The sequence below is a fragment of the Bos indicus x Bos taurus genome, chromosome 26 (assembly GCF_003369695.1).
Source record: "Bos indicus x Bos taurus breed Angus x Brahman F1 hybrid chromosome 26, Bos_hybrid_MaternalHap_v2.0, whole genome shotgun sequence".
Classification (NCBI taxonomy): Eukaryota; Metazoa; Chordata; class Mammalia; order Artiodactyla; family Bovidae; genus Bos; species Bos indicus x Bos taurus.
The window spans coordinates 18,577,904-18,596,396 of NC_040101.1; the positions used below are offsets into that span (position 1 = coordinate 18,577,904).

At 48.9% G+C, this 18,493-nt stretch overlaps 1 protein-coding gene across 5 annotated transcripts in view; it reads right to left on the reverse strand.

The window, feature by feature from the left end:
• Positions 1-688: 688 nt before the first annotated feature.
• The window catches only part of VTI1A (vesicle transport through interaction with t-SNAREs 1A), a 382,417-nt gene continuing 364,612 nt past the window's right edge, over positions 689-18,493 (reverse strand). For 3 of the 5 annotated variants that reach the window (XM_027528861.1, XM_027528862.1, XM_027528863.1), the window contains one exon: positions 689-12,922. In XM_027528861.1, coding sequence (XP_027384662.1) covers positions 12,900-12,922 — 23 coding nt within the window. In that variant the 3' untranslated portion in view covers positions 689-12,899. The remainder of the gene's footprint in view (positions 12,923-18,493) is intronic. The other 2 variants (XM_027528866.1, XM_027528867.1) reach the window with 1 other exon arrangement.

Consider the following 18,493-nt stretch of genomic DNA (forward strand, 5'->3'; position numbering starts at 1 on the left):
CTCTTCTGTGAGTAGATGCTGTTTTCCAGTCCCTGGTGCCATGCCTGACATTCAGTGTTAAAATATATTTTAAAATGTTTTTTAAAATGAATATTTTTTAAATGAATTTTAAAAATGAATCTCTCTCTTTTTTTGAATCTAAGGCATGTCTGAAGTATTTTAAGGCCATAATCATGAAGGATCTTTATAAGAAATAAAGCAAGACACCCAAAAGTCCCCCAACCCCAATCATATGTCTCTACCATGATGTCACAGATCAGCTTATTTGATCAAGACGAATGGGGTGGTGACCGTTTAGCATATGCCTGGTGGGGTTTTCCATGGGTTACCTAGTTGAATCTTCATGTAGGTCCTTAGGGTGGCTGATCTTTTCCCTACTTTACAGTCAAGGAAACAGGCTCAATAGATCATCCCAATGCACCAATGAGGGAACTAGAACTCAGATCGGGTTTGTGATGCCATCTCTTCAAAACCACGTCTTAGGGCAATTAAAGAAGAAAACCTGTGTTCAAAAGCAACCTTGAACTTGGTCCAAGTTTCATCCTTTAAAAAAAAAAAAATGACAGTGTCTATATTCACAGCCCAGAAATTGTAACAAGAAACTGACTGAAGATTTATAACATACCTTCACTTAGAAAGGGCATGGGAGGCAAGATAAATAACCTAAATGCAAAAGATGGGAATAACAGACTTTGGAATTAAGCGTTTTATTTAACTCATCAGATAGTACAAGTTACTTCAGGAAACAACAATCAAAATGTATTACTTGTACTAACGATATGCAGAAGCACATTTCCAAGAAATCTAATGAAAATAAATGCTAGAAATAAATTATTTTGTGGAATACAGCAAATAAATAGATTAAAAAAAATAACCCTGTGAACATTAGTAACAATGTGAGGTTCGGTGGAACTGGAGGATATCGGAACTTGAAACTAACGTCTGCATGAGATGTAAGAAACAGCGACACATTAATGAAAATTAGCAACAGACATTTGAACTCCTTTTCCTCATCTCCTTGGTCTTAGGAGTGATTTCTCCCCAGCCTCGAGACAGGCTTCGAGCATCGCTCCTGACACCCACTGTCTAAGTGATCCAGATAATGTAATCGCAGCATCATTAGGAACCATGAAATTGCAGTTCCTTAGGGAAGGAGAGCTATCGCTCAGTTACACAGAGAAGAGTGATTAATTAGCAGATCTCAGTTTAAAGCGACCATGTACTACACGGGTTCTAATCCCACTCTCGAGCAGCTCACAGGCCTAATGAATTATCTGGAGGAAGCTGAGCTGGAGCCAGAAGACATCACTCAAAATGTGATAATGAGTAAAATAAGACAAAAATCCAAAACTTTAAAATGATAGAGAGACATTCCCCTAAAGAAGTAAAGCTATAAAAGAAGTCAAAGGAGGGGTCATCTAATTTTTGCTTTCTCCTAAAATGATGTTGTTGAGTATGCAATTTAGCCTTTGGACTCCACTGAGGCAAGTGGATCTAAATGGATTCATTCCTTCACTCCATACATATTATTTTAAAGGGACTGGACTTTGTAGGATATGCCAGGCTGCTACTTTGGACCCAGTCAACCCTTGGATAGTGAGTCCTCAAGGTCGATTGGACTCTACCTTGTCCACAGGCAAGGCAGATTGGACTCGGGACTTGAAGCACCCTCCCATACCCCATGATGGTAGATTTGGAAACGATTCTGAAATGGAGATCTCTTCCCACCCCCGCCCCCACCCCAGCAGTGCAACTGTAATCGAGATTGTTACCATTCTCAAGAAGATCCTGAAACCCAAACCTGGTTGGTACCCAGCTTCCCTGGTGCTGATGCTGAGTCTCATACTAGGCTCAGAAATCCTGGTTCTTGCCAGAAAATATAATGGATGACTGCAGAGATCAATAGTGGTCTTTGCACACTTTAAGCTCAGCTGTGGGGCTGACTGCCATCTTTCCACTTCACAACTTGCTTGGATTCCAGGTTCAAGCTCTCTGGGCACTTACACCTCCACCCTGTATGTACGGGAGGTGGTGGGTGGTCAGACTGGGCCTTCAGGTCTAGGACACAACACCTGGGTGGAGCCTGACTTATCAATGGTGGTGAAACCCACATGAGTGGGGCTGAACTCCTGTTCTAGAATGAAGGGCTGGCTGTGGCTCCCAGGCTGGGGATTGACACCACATAACGGGTTTCTAAATCTCTTCCAGGGACTTGATCCAAGTGCACATTCATAATGTGCCCGTGAGCTAGGGCGGGGAAACACACTGCTAAAGGTCTGGTTTCCTGATAGGAAAATGGGTGCCTGAGAGGGAAAGTGACTCATCCAGGCGGGACTAGCTCTGTGATTGGTGAGATCCAGAGCAAGGCAAAAATGTGGAGGCCCTAGTTCAAAAAGCAAGAAAAAATGTTGTTTCCTTTCTTCCCTGGTCTCTTTCTCTTTTTTGACTTCTCATGGTGTTTAAAAATTTCTAATCTTCTACATTAAATCAAAATTTTAAATTACTAGCACAAATGGTACCATTCACTTTTATATTGTACAGTGCCAGTTTTACATGCAAATGTTGGCATATTTAACACGTGTACATTCGCCCACTGTACACTGTATTTTGTGGGTCTTAAGAGGGTGCCTCAAACTGGCCAGAAGAGACAAATCAGATTCAGGGAAGCAGGAAGAAGGAGGAGAGGGTTCCCCCAGGCACGGAGCGGGACAATGGAGGTTCTCCTCGGGGAGTGCAGGCCCTCACGGGCCTGAGTCCTGCCTGGTAACTTGGGACCCATACTTGCCCTGGAGCCTGAAGGTCAGGTTCCTTTCCTCCTCCCCAGTGGCTGGCCGGACATGCGTTGCCCCAAGCCTGGGGCAAGAAGTGGGTCAGGCCTCTCCTTGCACAGGCTCCCTGCCCCAACCTTCAGCAGACGGGCAACCCCTAGGACGCACTGGATACACCAGATCCTGGGAACAGGGGGACCAGAGGCTTGTCCCTGCAGAGTACTCTGTGAATGCACCCCGATTCTGCCAGAGTAGGGCAGGGGCTGCAGCCACCATGTCCCACCCCAAGGCACTGTGGGGTGGGCATGCTGACCCCACCCCCTCTGTGCCTGGCCCCAGGTTGGGGGCAGGCGGGCAGTGGTTGCTGAGTGAAGGTGGGGAGGGGATGGCTGAGTGCAGCTAGGGCTGTAGGGGACAGAAGGCAGAGCAGTTGAGAACCAGACCCCAGGAACAGGCAGGCGGTGGGACGCAAGACCACATGAGCCAAGGCGCAAACCCCCCACTTCCTGGTCCATTGTCCCATCAGACTTCATTTACAAACCACAGCTTTTACCAAGATAAAATTCTTTTAAGAATCTCAAGACAGTGATACAGAGCTTGAAACCCTAAGCCTGGGGACCCTCTGAGTGCAGATCCCATGACACGAACCCTGCATTCAAGACCTCTCAGAAGCTCAGTAAGCCACATCTCCTGGCCTTCTAGAAGGTTCTACATGCCAAGGCTGCCATCTTAACCCTGGGCCCTTTACCCTCGCTTTGTCAGGAGCATTCCCTTTTCATTGCCATGGATGACCGGAGTCGGCAGAGACCGGCTTTCCTGAGAATTTCCAGCCGGGCTTTCCCGTTTGCTGGGTGAGGAACCAAAGCCAGGAACAGGGTATGACTTGCAAAAGGCACAGCAGGGCCCAGTGCTCGGGACACCAGCAGCCCAGCTCACACGGAAGATGCCAGACTTGGAGAGAACACGGGAGCCCTGGGTGGTCGCGCTGCCAGGCTGTTCCTGGGTGTGAATGCACCGCAGCAGCACAGTTGTCCAGTCACTAAGTCATGTCTGATTCTTTGCGAGCCCATGGGCTGTAGCACGCCAGGCTTCCCTGTCCAGGAAAGAGAACCAGGGTGTTCCCTGCCGATTCCTCAGAAGATATGACATTCAGGAGGAAAAACTGACCATAGCCAACATGGATGGAATTGAGTTTTTCTGTGCACGATGGTTTTAAAAGTTGAGCTGAGGAATGTCGGCTCCTGTGGTGCAAAGGTCAGCACTGCCAAGGAGGCCAGTGTCCCCGTGGCCGGGCTGTGGCCTCTAGAATGTGGTGCTCGTTGAAGTTCAAGTTCCTTGTGTAGAAGAGAGAAGCCTGGCTGGAGGCAAAGACTTGGCCTCCACCCCAGCTGTGCCACAGACTTGCTGGGTAATCTTGAACAAGTCTCGCTCCCTCTCTGAGCCCCATTTCCCCATCTGAAAACAAGCAGGTAGGGCTAAATGGTCCCAACAGCTCAGACAGCTCAAGGGCTCTGTGAATCCAAGCTCATTCATCTGCTTGGCTTTTGCTGCCCAAACTGTTTCAAGGTGGCCAGCCCGGAGTTCAAGGGACACTGATCCACATTTGCTCATTTCAATACCCTGCTCTTGGACTCCGTGTGTTTCATCTGCCCTTACAAAGGAGCTCAGGGAGGCCAGTCCAGAGGCTGGAATGCCCGGGCGTCTCCCAGCCCCGAGTGCCATGTGCCCAGACATCAAAGTGTCTCCAGAGTCTGGGGGTGCTTGCGAGGGAGGGTGAACAGCTCACCCCCGTGCCCAAATCTGGATTCTGCTTCTATTTTCCCCTTTCCATGTGGGGGACAGAGAGGGGAGAAGAAGGGGAAAGAAGCCTTTGAAAAAACGTCTCCTGCTCCATCTGTTCAGCCCGACCCCACTCCCGTGGCGCACCTCTTAGGCGCTCGGCAACTTTTTTCCTTTTATGATATTTTGGGTTTCCGATTGCCTGCTAAGTCAAACCTTTGTCATTTAATAAGCAGGAAAAAAAAAATCCTCCAAGTCAATCCTAGTCTAAATGGTCCCTATTCCTGTTCCTGGCCTCTCCTGGGCAGCTCTTGATGTACAAGGGGCCAGTGCTCATGCGGACCTGGCCACTGGCAGGAAAGCGTCAGTCTTAGTCCCATTCAGATAGGGCAATTGCGCAAATGTAGGCGGGGAAATTGCAAGGAGGAACGGATACACAGCGCTGCTGTCTGGAAAGGACTTTGCCAAATGATTCATGGATGTGCGCCTTATCTCAGGGTCAGCAGCGGGAGGCGGCAGGGGCGAGGGCATCACCAGGTGATGTCCAGCCCTGAGAGTCACTTGTCTGGGATCAGAGAGCAAAGTCAGTTCACTGGGCTGAAAACAGCTTTCTGACCTCCAGCCCCAGGGCTGGGGAACTATTTTACCTGTTTTCTTATCCATCTTCTTGACCTTCTGTCTTTGGGGCTTGGCACATAGTAGATGCTCAATGAATATTTATTGACTAGATAAACAAATCTGATTATACCTCTCATGTTTCATATGGAGAGACTGATTATTTAGAAGTCTCGCTGGGGACAATAAGGAGCTCACTGAAGCCATCCAACTCTGCTCTCTCCATTACTTCTTGGGAGGGGTGGGCATGGATGAAGAGGAGATGGAAATGAGGAAGAGTGAGGCTCTGAGGGTCACCATGCCCCTCTGTGTCAAGACCCCAGGGAGGGGCAGTGTGGGCAGGGTCTTCTCAAGGTGTATGTGAGCCGTTTGGGTGCTTCCCCCAAATGCCAAATTGTATATCACAACAGCCTCGGCCTCCCGTCACCCTCAGCAGGACTCGGCTGGGAGGCTGGAGCAGCTCTTGGAGGAACACAGTCTGCTGGACCCCAAGGTCAGCTGTGCTGATGGCATCACCTGCTTCCCTGTCCTGTCCCCCTTCCCCACCAGGCAGTGCTGTGGGAGGTGCTTGGGGGACCTTGACCAGTTCCCACTGCCCGGCAGAGCCCATGTGTTCTCAGAACCCCCGTGTCTGTCTGAGCAGCTGTGGGCCCCGGCCAGGTATGTGTGGACTTTAGGAGCAAGGCTGTGCCCCCAGTAATGCATCTGTTACCAGAAGGGCAGCTGATGCCAAGAGAAACCTTCAGGGAGCTGGTCCCAGGGAACCCAGACCCCTGTCCCTTCTCCTCTTTCTTTCAGAGGCTGCAAACTGCTCCCTCCAGTGGTGGGTCGCTTCTCCCCCATACCCTGTCTCCCTCAGGTCCAACCTTTCACCAGGGGGATCAGTGGCTGAAGACGCTGCCTACGGGATCATAAATCATAAATCGTCCTAGGGTCCAAGGTCAGAACCCAAAGGAGTAGAGTTTTCAAAGGTGGGGTTTCAGGTGTCTCCCAGCCCATAAGCTGTCACCACAAGGGGCCCTGGCTGATCTTACAACTGTACACCCTTCAGAGGGCCCAGGCCTTGCCTTGGCCACTTTTTTTGTCCAGAAGAGAAGCAAACAAGGGGGATGGGGCAGTGTGGTTGGGGCCTCGGGGAGCGGGGCTAGCAGGCTTCGGTCCCACCTCTACCAGCCTCCAGCTGAAGTTTCTCCACTGAACTTCGCAACAGCTCCTGTCCTCCAAGGAGGCAATGGATTATGGTCAGTCTTAGCTCCCCTGCCTTGTGATGGAAGATGGGGAAAATTAAGAGGAGAATGCAATACAGCCGTGCCGAGCCCTGTGGTGGGCATACAGGAGGCCTGCATGTCAGCAGAAGGCTCCTCTGAGGAGCAGAACTTTCTGGAGAGAAACTGAAGCCCAAGGTTGTATTCGTTCTCAACTCCGTGGGGCCTCGTCATGTGAAAAAAAACAAAACACTTCTCTCCAACTCAGGTACTTTCCCTGGCAACATAAGTTAAAAACTAAAAAGTTGAGGCAGCAAAGCAGCGCTGAGCTGGAGCAGGGCCTCGGCTCCCCCCGGTCCTGTCCCCTCCTGAGCACACCTGCGGGAGGCCGGGGGAGGCGGGGGTGGGCTGCACTCAGCGGTGCCGTCCTGCCCCTAGGAAAAGTCCAGGCAGCTCTCAGCGGAGCAGCGAGCGCGGCCAATCAATACAGGCTTCGGGGCCGCTGAGCTATTATTCACGCCAAAGGGCCTTGTTCGGATGAAGGGGAGGAGGGGTGCACGGGTTCACAGACTCACAGGCTGGGCTCTGCTTCTTGGCGCTTCCCCTCTCCCTGTGATGCCTTCGTTATTTATGGAGCGTGAGTAGCAGGTGATTCAGGCTGAGGAAGTGCTTTTTCCACAGCTTGGTGGGAGTCCCGTGAGGAATGGCAATGGGGGTGGCGTGGGATTTGGGTCAGGGTTCTGGGCGATAGGCGCCCTGCCTTTCCTCTCCTTTGGTTGTTTGTGAAGGAGGGCGATGATGGGCCCAGGGTGGCAGGAGGTGGGGCCTACTAGCCTGTGCCCCTCCTTCTTGGCTGTTTCCTGGGATGAGCCCCTCTAACCGTCTTCATCCTCAACTTGCACACTGTTTCTTATGTCCTCATACACTCCCAGCCTCATACGCTCCCATTCCTGTCCTGCCATCTTGGTTGCTCCGCCATCTTGGTTTGCCCCGCCATCTTGGTTTTGTCTTACTTGCCTCTGGTAAGCTGGCTCAGGGACATTTACCTTGTTACTGACCTGAAAGCCTAATGGACATGGGCAGTCTCTCTCAGCACTCAATATGTCTTCTCTCCTCCACAAGAGGAGGGGACACTGACCTTGGCTCCATCACCCATTTCAGGAGCCTGTATCCACCCTTGGCTCCAATCACACACACCATTCTCCTGGGCTATCCTGCCTGTGCCAGGCTGCTCTGGGTTCTCCTTCAAGGTCTCCCTTCTTGGGTGCAGTGCCTGTGGCTTGAAGAACTTTCTTCTGTGTACACAGTCACCTGCCCCATTTTAAAAAGGGGTGTCTAAGAGCCACCTGACTATTCACATAATGTGGGCAGCCTCTCGCAGGTACCATCGGTTTAAGTCTGATGTGCCGCAGGCAGAGAAAAGCCATATAAACAAGAGAGCTTCCTGAGTTTCTGTTTCAGGTTTGTGAGGCAGAGCATAGGGTGAGGCCAAGTGTCTGGGCCAGCGTCTCCTCTCAGGCAGTAACCTTGACCAGTGTCTTGGGGAGGCAGACTGGGGATGGCTCACCATAGAGCCTTCCTTCCTTCTTTCTGGAAAAACAACTCTGAGCAAGCCTTTTGCTGTGGTACATGGAGTCCATTCCAAACAAAGATGGCAAGTTGACGTGTGACAAATTTAGAGTGGACTGAAATGGAGGCTTGAAATCCCCCAAACCCTGGGGTGTCTGCCGTTTCTAAGCCCACAGTGATCCATGAGGCTTGAGGCCAGGTCTCACCTGGCTCACACCTGCTGGCCCCTCTTGTGCCATGGCTCCTGGAGGGCCATCTGTCCTTGCATGGGTGATGTTGAGAGGTGCTGGGCAAGGAACATGTACCATCTCTCCCCTTCACATCCATGGAGAAGTTGCCCAAGGGGTCTGGGCTCTCTGAGGGTGGGTTGGTGGGAGTAGAAAGAGCCTGGGAGAAAAGTACTCCCCATTCCCTGACATGGACCAGAACACCCCCGCTCTGCCAGTGAACCAGGCCTCTGAGAGCAGCCGCATGGTTACGTGAACTCATCAAATCAAACAGGGTGACCAGACACAGCCAGCAGTTACAACCTGGAAGATGCCACTGACTTCTGACTTAGGAAAATGATAATGATATTGGAACATTTTCCCTCAATCTCATAACCCGTGGAAAAGCTGAACACGTCACCAACGCCAAGTCACAGAAAGGAAAAAGAGGTGAAAGGTCAGTCCCAGGAAAGCACTGCTTCTGTTGTCTATGAGGGAAGCACTGTTTGCAGTGAGCTCATTGACCACAGAGAGATGGCCCAGACACACCCCATCATACCCTCCCAGCACCAGCCGGCTGGATGCACAAGTGTTCCTTTGAGAGGTCCTTATTCACTTTCACTCCAGACCACAGTCCTCCAACCACACACTCAGGTAAAGGCGGGAGGCAAGTGGACCAGAGACAGGGGACTCACAGGTTCCTTGGAAACCAGCCCCAGCCACAACCAACAGTCCTTGGCTCTGGATACACGGTTCTCCCAGGAAAGCCATCTCCACTCCCGAGCACTGGGTGCCCCACTAGGCTAGCAGTTCAGACCAAAGAGATGAGGAAATCATGGCTGGTAGTTAATTCTCATCTACGTAGACAAATGGCTATACATATTTATGATGGGAAATTTCATTATTTAAAAATGCTGCTCTAAATTTCCAGCTAACTTCATGAAGAGTGCCTGCCAAACAGGTTGCAAATTAAGCACAATTATTTTTCTCTTCTGCATTTGAATAGAACTTACAGCTAAAGTCATTTAAAGGGGTTAACATCCACCTTAATTAAATATTAAAGTGTGCCTGTACCTGCTGCTATTGTTGCCCCTTCGAATAAGATATAACCTATTTTTGACAAGTTTTCATCTTTCTCTGTGGAAGACGCTACATGAAACCAAATCAGTGGCAAAGAGGAGAGTAATGAATAATCTATTTCATATTCCAACAGTACCCGGAGCTCGGAGTGGAAAAATATTCAGTTGGATGATGGCAAGAGGCTGCTGGGGTACCACATGACACAGCTAATGTTTAAATAATAATAATAAAAAAAGCGATAAACAAATCATTAGCCCTTAACAGTTGTTTAATGCAATTTGTTAATGAACGTAATGGTGGGGACTAATAATGAAAGAAAATAAAAACGTCTAAACAGGCGCCAAGTTGCTGGCGATGCGCAATTATTTCCTTGTCAAGTTTTTATGATTTAATGAGCCCCTCTGGGACTGACGGCTGTCAGTCAGTCGTGACTTTTTGACACCATTACAACTTCAAATACAGCAGCAGGCAGGCTGTTTTCCTCGGATTTGAAATACTGAAATGATCTGACAGTTTTAAAGAAAAGATGTGCAAAAAAAAAAAAGAGAGAGAGGAAGAGAAAGACAGTTGCTTTCCTTTCTTTCTTTTTTTTCCCTCCCCACCTCCCTTCTTCTATGGAGTAGATAATCTCTGGATGCTGTTTGGTAATGAAAATCCAATCACTGAGGTCATTATCTGATGAGGTTTTTGGAACAGGCAGGCTTTTTTCCCCTCTTTATTTCTTTACTTAATGATAACCCTCAATGGGCTTGCCCCGCATGGGACGGCCAGAGCCGCACAATTTTGTTCACCATTAATTTCAGCCTTTGAAGCTCAGGGCTCAGAAGCAGTAGCAAAGCAAACCCCCCACCAAGCTGGTTCCAAAATAAGACAATCCAGCCTGCCTTAAACAGAATAGCAAATGGCCTCCCAGTCCAGGCCTGGCAGCTGACGTCAGGCCCGCTGCATTTGCCGGCATTCGTCTTCAACATGGAGCATTTAAAACTCTTTACAACTTAAGAGACTTTAATTAAATTGCTTTTGATTCTGGAGCAGGGCAGCATCCGCTTTATTTATTCCGTCAGGGAAACTGTTTAGTCTGCATGAATTTTATATGGCAAGGGCTTCCTCCTTCCTCTTCCTCCTCCCCAGCAACCCCCCAACCCTTCCGCTGAACACAATTTTTTAACAAAGGCTCCTGGCTTTAGAGATATTCATCAATCAAGGTCTATGTACTAAGTTCCTAGGACCTTTCACAGTTCTATGAATGGCTTTGAATTGGTGGGCTTTTCCCCCTCCCCAGGGAAGCAGGGTGAACAGTGTTCCTCCCCCTAAAAGGGGGCTCCTTTGAGTCTGTCTGCAGCATCTGAGAGGGCCAGCCGGGGATACAGAGGCCTTCGGACCAGCTTCCTACAAAGTGCTCACTATCCCGGTCTAGGAGGTTGTTCTCGAGGTGGACGTGATGGGGCTGTTAGGCCAAGGGTTATCTGTTTACCTTCTTCCCACTCTTGAGGTTGAATTGGGGCAAAGTCTCAGGCAAGGGCTGATAAAGAGATCAACCCCAAAGAAGCTGCCATTGAGCTTGAAAGAAAGCCACGCCCTTTTTCTGCACGACCTCTACTTTCAACATGAACATCAGGTGAAATATTTAGAAGCCAGCAAGTTTAGATGATCAGATCGACCTGGCTTGCTAGGTGGCCTCAGGAAGTCTAGAGGAGTGAGGTGTGGCTGGGCAACCGATTATACACTTCAGCTAAGACCAACTGTTTTGAGGGAAGCCACCAGAAAGGTTGGTAGAATACTTCCCCACAATTAGAGTTTCCAGACGAGAAGGAGATGACTTGTTGCTTTGCCTTTTCATCATTTCTTTGATGTGTTTCACACATACTCATTCTGTTATCAGAATAAAAGATTTTCTTGCCAGGATAGAGCCCTGAAGCTGATAGGAAAATTAGTACAGGCTTCCCACTCTTTTGCTGGGCTACTGCGCTCTGCCAAAATCCCACACCATCCTTGAGAAGTAAAGGCTGTGGCTTTATTTACACAATACTAAATGATTTATCTGAACACATGCAGGCCCTAGCCTGTTTCAATAAGTGCAATTTCTCGGGTGGATTTTGCCATTGTGTGTTTCCTCTCTAAACCATAATGGTTCTCTTCTGAGTTGGGGGAAGAAAAAAAAATCAAGTGCTGCGTCCAGATGATCTCAGCCCATGGGCACAGGTGGTTAGCATTTTTTATGAAGGGAACAGGTTTGCTTTTCAAGGATTCAAAGCTCCCAATTATATCCAAAAGATAGAAAGGACCCTGGAAGTGCCTGCGAAGTCTTAAGAAAAACACATTTCGCGTTATGACTAGGGGGAGAATGACCTCAGCTCAGGCAACTTGGAGCCTGATCATAAAGGAACTAATTTTGAACGCAATCCCTGGTTCCCTTGGACAGGAAGAAACCAAAGAAAATCACAAAGCACGTTAGAGGTTTGAGTACCTTGTGGATTCAGGAAGGCTGTGTTCACATTTGTTAGTGAAAAACCCAAGCCGTCCTATCGTAACGCACTGCGACCCCTGATTCTTTGAAAGGAGGTTAGCGGACGTTTTCCCATCAAGTTTATTTCCAGTGATCAGCCTATAGGACTATACCATATCGACAATCACATCTGAAATTTCGCACTGATGGAGTCAGGTTCCTGCTCTTCCTGAAATATTCATGTTCTCTTTACATACTGGAATGGATGTGGAGAGAACCTTGACAGACCCTCTGCATGTATGAGGGCTCCTTTTGACAGTACAAATATTAAGATGGAAAGGATACACAGACGCCTACACAGGTCAGGGGAGAGGAGGCCACCAGGAAGTACCGAGCTGGGGCACTCTCTGCCACCAGATTCTGGGGAGGATGGGATTTTTGGAGGGCAAGGAAATCTTTCTCGCAGACAGTAATCAAAGTTGTGAAAAGTGGATATTGGGCAGACTCAGCAAAAAATATTCTTGGGTTTAAAGAAAAAAAAAAAACAAAACGCATAGAAAAACGCGGAAAGTGCTAAGTCAATTTCCCGCGCAACTGCTTTTAAATACCCACCTTTACAATGAAAACACTCAGGCAGGTGGACTATATTCATTACATTTGGGGAGGAACAGGACTGGTTTGCAGGGCCAGTCAGTTGCTCTGGCCCTGCTGGTCTCTGCATTTTTTATCCTCAGACATCACAGAAGGGCTCATCGGTGACAAGAGGTGTGTGACAAACAGCACAGCCCATCAGAAGCCACCGTGACTGACTCATCTGTGCCCTCTCCCCATCCCGGATGCCTGCCACGCCCACAGGGCAAGCAAGAAGGTCACCCAGGCTGTTCTGGTCAGGAGATGAAATTACCAAAAGGCAAATAAACACTCGCCTTCCCCTGTAAAGAACAAATCTGGGTGAAGACAAACCTAGAGAAGGAAACCAACCCACATGCAAACAGGAATACAAAATATTTTTACAGTCTTTGCACTTCCGCTGAACAGTGGCGAGAGAGGGGGAGGGTCATTCAGAGCCTGTCAGTGCAAGAAAATGATTCATGTGACCATTTTGTCTTAATTACTCAGAACGAGCCGTGGTCGCTGTTTATCAAGGAAGAGCAGATACATCAGTGTCCTCTGACAGAAAAAGTGATTGCCGTCAGGATGGTGATAACCAGGACGATGCCCAGGATGACGATCAGGATCCGGTTCTGGATGATTCTAGGAGAGAGCAATGGAGGAAAAACAATTCACACAGATAAACAGAGGACAAAGATCACATAAGACCAAGTCGGCTAATCAAAGGGAGGCTTCATGGGTGGGGGTTGGGAGCCCGGTATGAGGTGTGTAAGAGTGTGTGTGTGTGTGTGTGTGTGTGTGTGTGTGACTACTACCTCGACTGTCACGCAGCACTGGGAGAAATGCTTACGGCAAAGCTACAGTGATTCAGAGGGCTTTCTGGGTTCTGAGTCCCATGTAGTAATCTATCAGGGATCAAGGGCCCCATGCAAGCTTCTCTTTTTAATTTAACATGTGAGACAAGCCTCGATTTTTTTTCCTCAGTGTTTCCCGTGAAAGCAAAAGACTAAGGAAACATGTCACAGTAAGGTACTTACCTGTACAGAAATACCCGGGGAAAAGTAAAAGAGAGACTTAGGAAGAAAAGGACAAGATTAAAAAGCAAGTGTCAAGCTTGCAGCTCAGGCTACGAAACCGTCGTCTGTCACTGGGGCTCACGCTCTGTGACGCCAGGAGGAAACATTACATGTGCTCCGTGGCAAAAAAAAAAAAAAAAGATGGAAATGCGGGTTCATACAAAACACGGCCCAGGTGCCCGGTGTACTTTGGTTGGGGGGTGGCCTCACCTCTCGGGACTCCGCCCCCTCAGCCCTGGCTCTGCCAAACACAGATGGGGAACTGGGAGCTGGAAGAAGAACTAGAGTGAAGATGCATGCTCGGAGAATGCCTGCAGAGGGCTTCTGATGAAGTTGTTTCATAATCCAATACCTCATTCTGAGAAAAGAGGTCAAACATCACAATCCCTGGCTGAGGTTTTCCAAGGGAAGCTGGGTCAAACAGCCTCGCCCACACTCACTCCCACCAAACCAAGCAGGCAGAAATAGAGGTGGGCTGGTGGGCCCTCCAGGCGGCTGTCCATCCCATCAAGACCTCATAGCAAGCCCCATCTGTCCATCCTCCAAATATCAAGAAGAAAAAGGTCTGCTGGGGAGTTCCCTGGTGCTCCAGTGGCTAAGACTCCATGCTCTCAATACAGGGGACCTGGGCTTTGATCCCTCGTCAGGGAGCTAGACCTCACATGCCCCAACTTAAGAGTTCTCATGTTGCAACTACAGGTCTCCCATGCCACAATTAAAATGGAAGATCCTGCATGTCACAACAAAGACACGGCGTAGCCAGATAAATAAGTATTAAAAAAGAAGAAGAAGAAGAAGAAAAAAAAATTCGGCTGCCTGTCTAGACACAGAACTCTGGATGGGGACTCCCATTGGAGGAGATAGGTGGGACCACACAGACCCCAGTTTAACAGAGACCCCACCCTCCTAACCTCACATCTTTGAGAAGAAATCTTTACAAGGTGTTCAGTCTTTTCTAGCTTCTGGATGAGCTTCTTTCTCAGAAGGATGATAGCATCCTTGTGGTTTCAGCTGGATTCTCCCTCGCCCACCCCCTTCCTCCCCAAGCCTAAATGGATGGACAGAGACAGTCACATCAGACAAACCCACTCCCTTGTGGCCCCCCCTGAAGGACCAGCTCTCTCCTCCTGACAGGTTACAAAATGATCACATTTGCTGACACGTCTTCCGCAAAACTGCCTTAGTGCCTGTGTCCACTTTCCTCGAAGGAGATGAATGATTCGCCTGGTCCTCATTTATCACGTAAGGCTCAGCTAAGATCTGTCTCGTTTGCTTCTTCCCTTCTCCACTAGAAAGGCTGCACCCTGACATTAATTCTTCTGTGATGACAGCTAATTCAGACTTAACAGGCCATATTTACTCAGGAGCCAGGAAGATCCTCTGTCCCCAAAATAAAGAAATAAAAACAGGACTTCACGGCTTGTTAAAAGTGAAGCTAATTACGAACACTAATCAGTGCGATGTGGTGGCTTGATTTAAAACCTAAATGGATTTTGCCCCCCTTCTTTCGGGAAGGGACAGAAGTCTTCAGAACTGTCCCTACCCATCCCGTTTGCCCGAGTCACTGTCAAAATCTCTTATTTACCACAGTCACCCGCATCAGACTTGCAAAGGAAATCAGCAAAATTGAAACTCAGCAGTGAAACAGATTAAAAGCATGAAAACTCTTTAAAATTCTGCCTTAAGTAATATACGGTAGTGTGTCTCTTGGTTGACAACCATTTTATTTGTGGGTTGAGGGCCCCAAGGCATCCATGATGCTAATTTATAAAGGATTAACTGTGAGTGTTACTTGTTTAATCTGAGGCATGGTTAGAAAAATGAAGACACAGGGATCCCTAAATCCTCAGCTCTTTCCTGGTCTTCCTAATTGGGTTTCCCTCATCTCTAGGCAAGGAGGAGTGGGTTTCACTCATGATCTTTCCTAATGGGTCGTATCTTTAATTCACTCAGCGCACACACACCTGATCCCAAGAAGGGTGCCACGGGCTCACAGAGGTTCCGAAAGACATTGGTACATCCTCGGTTCCTGGCACCGTCACCTCTGCAGCCCCAGCACAAGTCATGGCGACTGGCAAGTAGGTCCCCAGGAGATCCATCCAAAGGAGGGCAATGAAAGAACTGCAATTGTAATCATTCCATTCAAAGGAATGGAGAAGAAATCTGCGCAAATTTACTTCGCAGGAAAATCTCAGGGAGTCTACACAGAAAAACCTGAAGTTAAAAGCTGAGGTAAATCCCCCAAAGGGCTTCTCTGGTGGCTCAGTGGTAAAGAACCCCCCTGCCAATGCCAAGAGATGTAGGTTTGATCCCGGGTCGGGAAGACCCCCTGGAGAAGGAAATGGCAACCCTCTCCAGTATTCTTGCCTGGGAAATCCCATGGACAGAGGAGCCTGGCAGGCTACCGTCCATGGGGTCACAAAGAGTTGGACACGACTGAGCAACTAAGAGAATAAACAAAAAAGTCCCCAAAGATGGAACACTGTACTGCTGGGAGTACAGTGTTCTTCTCCCTGAAGTGGGGAGAAGGGATGGTCCTCATGGAACTGGGTGCCAGCAGTGGAAGAGGCCAGCAGGAAAGAAGGTTTGCTTTCAACCAAAGGCTGGCAAATATTTGGGATGAATGGTGCAGAGGGGCAAATAAATAAGTAAATAAAGAGAATTGGTGTTCACAGAGTTGGAAGTGAGACTGACCCTGGCCCAGCCACCAACCCAGCTTTGGGCCTCAAAGGTGATGGATACAGCACCTCTAAGGACCAGAAAAGTGAGCCACTGGGGCCCTTGGGTGAATAAGACCGAGCCAGCCTGGATGGGGAAACATGGGCTGGCATTGGAGGGCCCCATCTGTGAGGAGGCCTGCAGTACAGTCCCCGCCAGGGGCTGCTGGCAGGTATGGCTGCAGGCGAAGCAGAAAGGAATGCAGAGTCCAGAGAGAGTCAGAACCACAAGCCAGGAAGTGGGGTTCCCAGCTTGAGAGGCAGAGAAGGAACTTTGGGGGAAGCCCAAACTAACTACTTTCTAACTTTGGACAGGGTTGGGGATGGGGGCGGTGGGGGCTTTATGTTCCAGTAGGTCTGCAGCAAGCAGTCTTAATCTCCCTTTTGAAAATGCAAAGTGTGTTTACCCAGTAAATAATTTAAGAAAGAATATACACTTGAAAGAAGACATCCATTGAAACAGCCAGGCTAAATCGCCTCCAGGCAAAAACTTGTGCATTTGCATGCTGCATTCTATTAAGTGAGCACGCTGTGGCTTTAAAAGAATGCAGAGCCAAATTAAAAGGAATGTGGGCCTGAAACATCAAGGATTCTCCAAGTTTACATTATGAATCACAGTGCTGTTGATACAAGATGAATTAACCATTTACTTTGAGGCTGAACTCACAAAGTACTATTGAAAATACTGATCCCTGTGTGGAACCCAGGGAGCGGCTAATCTTTCCATTGCCAGTCTCCTCCCCCTCTGGAAACAAGCTCCAGCGTGTGGCAGCTGGAATCACAGAAGACTGGTTGAAGGGAAGTAGGCAGGCAGGCACCTGGCACAGCTCTCCGCTCTCTCACTGGAGGAACCCAGGAATTCCATCGTCTCAGGCATCTCCACATTCACCACCATGCATGTCTCTGTTTCTGGGTACAGACACTCACCTGCCCCTTGATGTTAGATGTGACCATGTGACCTATCTTAGTCAGTGGAGTGTGAGCAAAAGAGTTGGGTGTCACTTCTGGGTGGAGGCATTTAACTTCCAGGGTTTGACTCTCCAGCTGGCTTTTCCCTCGTTGTTCTGTTCTAGGAGGGTGTACATTCTGGGAGGGGCTTCCCTACTGGCTCAGATGGTAAAGAATCTGCCTGCAGTGCAGGAGACCTGGGTTTGATCCCTGCTTTGGGAAGATTCTCTGGAAAACTGAATGGCTACGTACTCCAGTATTCTTACCTGGAGAATTTCATGGACAGAGGTTACAGTCCATGTGGTTGCAAAGGGACAAACAGATTGAGCGACTGTGATGCTGGAGAAGATGCTTGAGAGTCCCTTGGACAGCAAGGAGATCAAACCAGTGGATCCTAAAAGAAATTAGTCCTGAATATTCATTGGAAGGACTGATGCTGAAGCTCTAATACAATGACCACCTGATATGAACAGCCAGACGACTCATTGGAAAAGACCCAGATGCTGGGAAAGATAGAAGGCAGGAGGAAAAGGGGACGACAGAGGACGAGATGGTTGGATGGCATCATTGACTCAATGGATATGAGTCTGAGCAAGCTCTGGGAGATGGTGAAGGACAGGGAAGCCCAGCGTGCTGCAGTCCATGGGGTCGCACAGTCAGACATGACTGAGTGACTGAACAACAGCAGCATTCCAGGAGTGGAGGTTCAGGATGATGGAGACTTACTCCTTCTGCCTGGATCCCTAAGTCACCCCATGGAAGACCATTGCCCTGGGGGCTCAGCATGACCCATGGTGGACTAGTATGAAGCCAGTGAGATTTGAGGGGGTCACTGAAACTGCAGCATCAGTTATACTGGGTGATGCACTCCTGCCCCAGTTCTCCAAGACAGGGTGACTGGCCAAGCCAGATGAGGCTTTGGTTCAAAGCATCACAGATGCCAGGGTATGATGAAGGCTCATACGGGCTTCCCAGGTGGCACTAGTGGTAAACAACCTGCCTGCTGGTGTAGGAGATGTAAGAGATGCAGGTTCGATCCCTGGGTCAGGAGGACCCCTGGAAGAGGAAACGGCAACTCACCCCAGTATTCTTGCCTGGAAAATCCCATGGACAGAGGAGGCTGGCAGGCTACAGTACATGGGGGTCACAAAGAGTCAGACACGAGTGACGTGACTTAGCATGATACAACTTTCTTTGAAGAACAGGTTTTTTGTCTCTTGGTTTTCAGAAGCTGAGAGCCCCTTTGCTCCCTTCTTGGTTATAAGACTTCACTGAAGACTCAGCTAGAACCAATGCCAGTGTGTGCTGATCAAAGTTTCAGCAAGCTCAGGTGGGCATTCTGCTTCCCATGAAGAGCAGATGCATGTTGGCTGCATTCATTTCTCCATTCCAAACATCTGACACTACCCCTAGCTCCAGGGGCAGAGCTGTGACCTACGATAAGAGGTCACCGTGTTCTACGCTCCTGACCA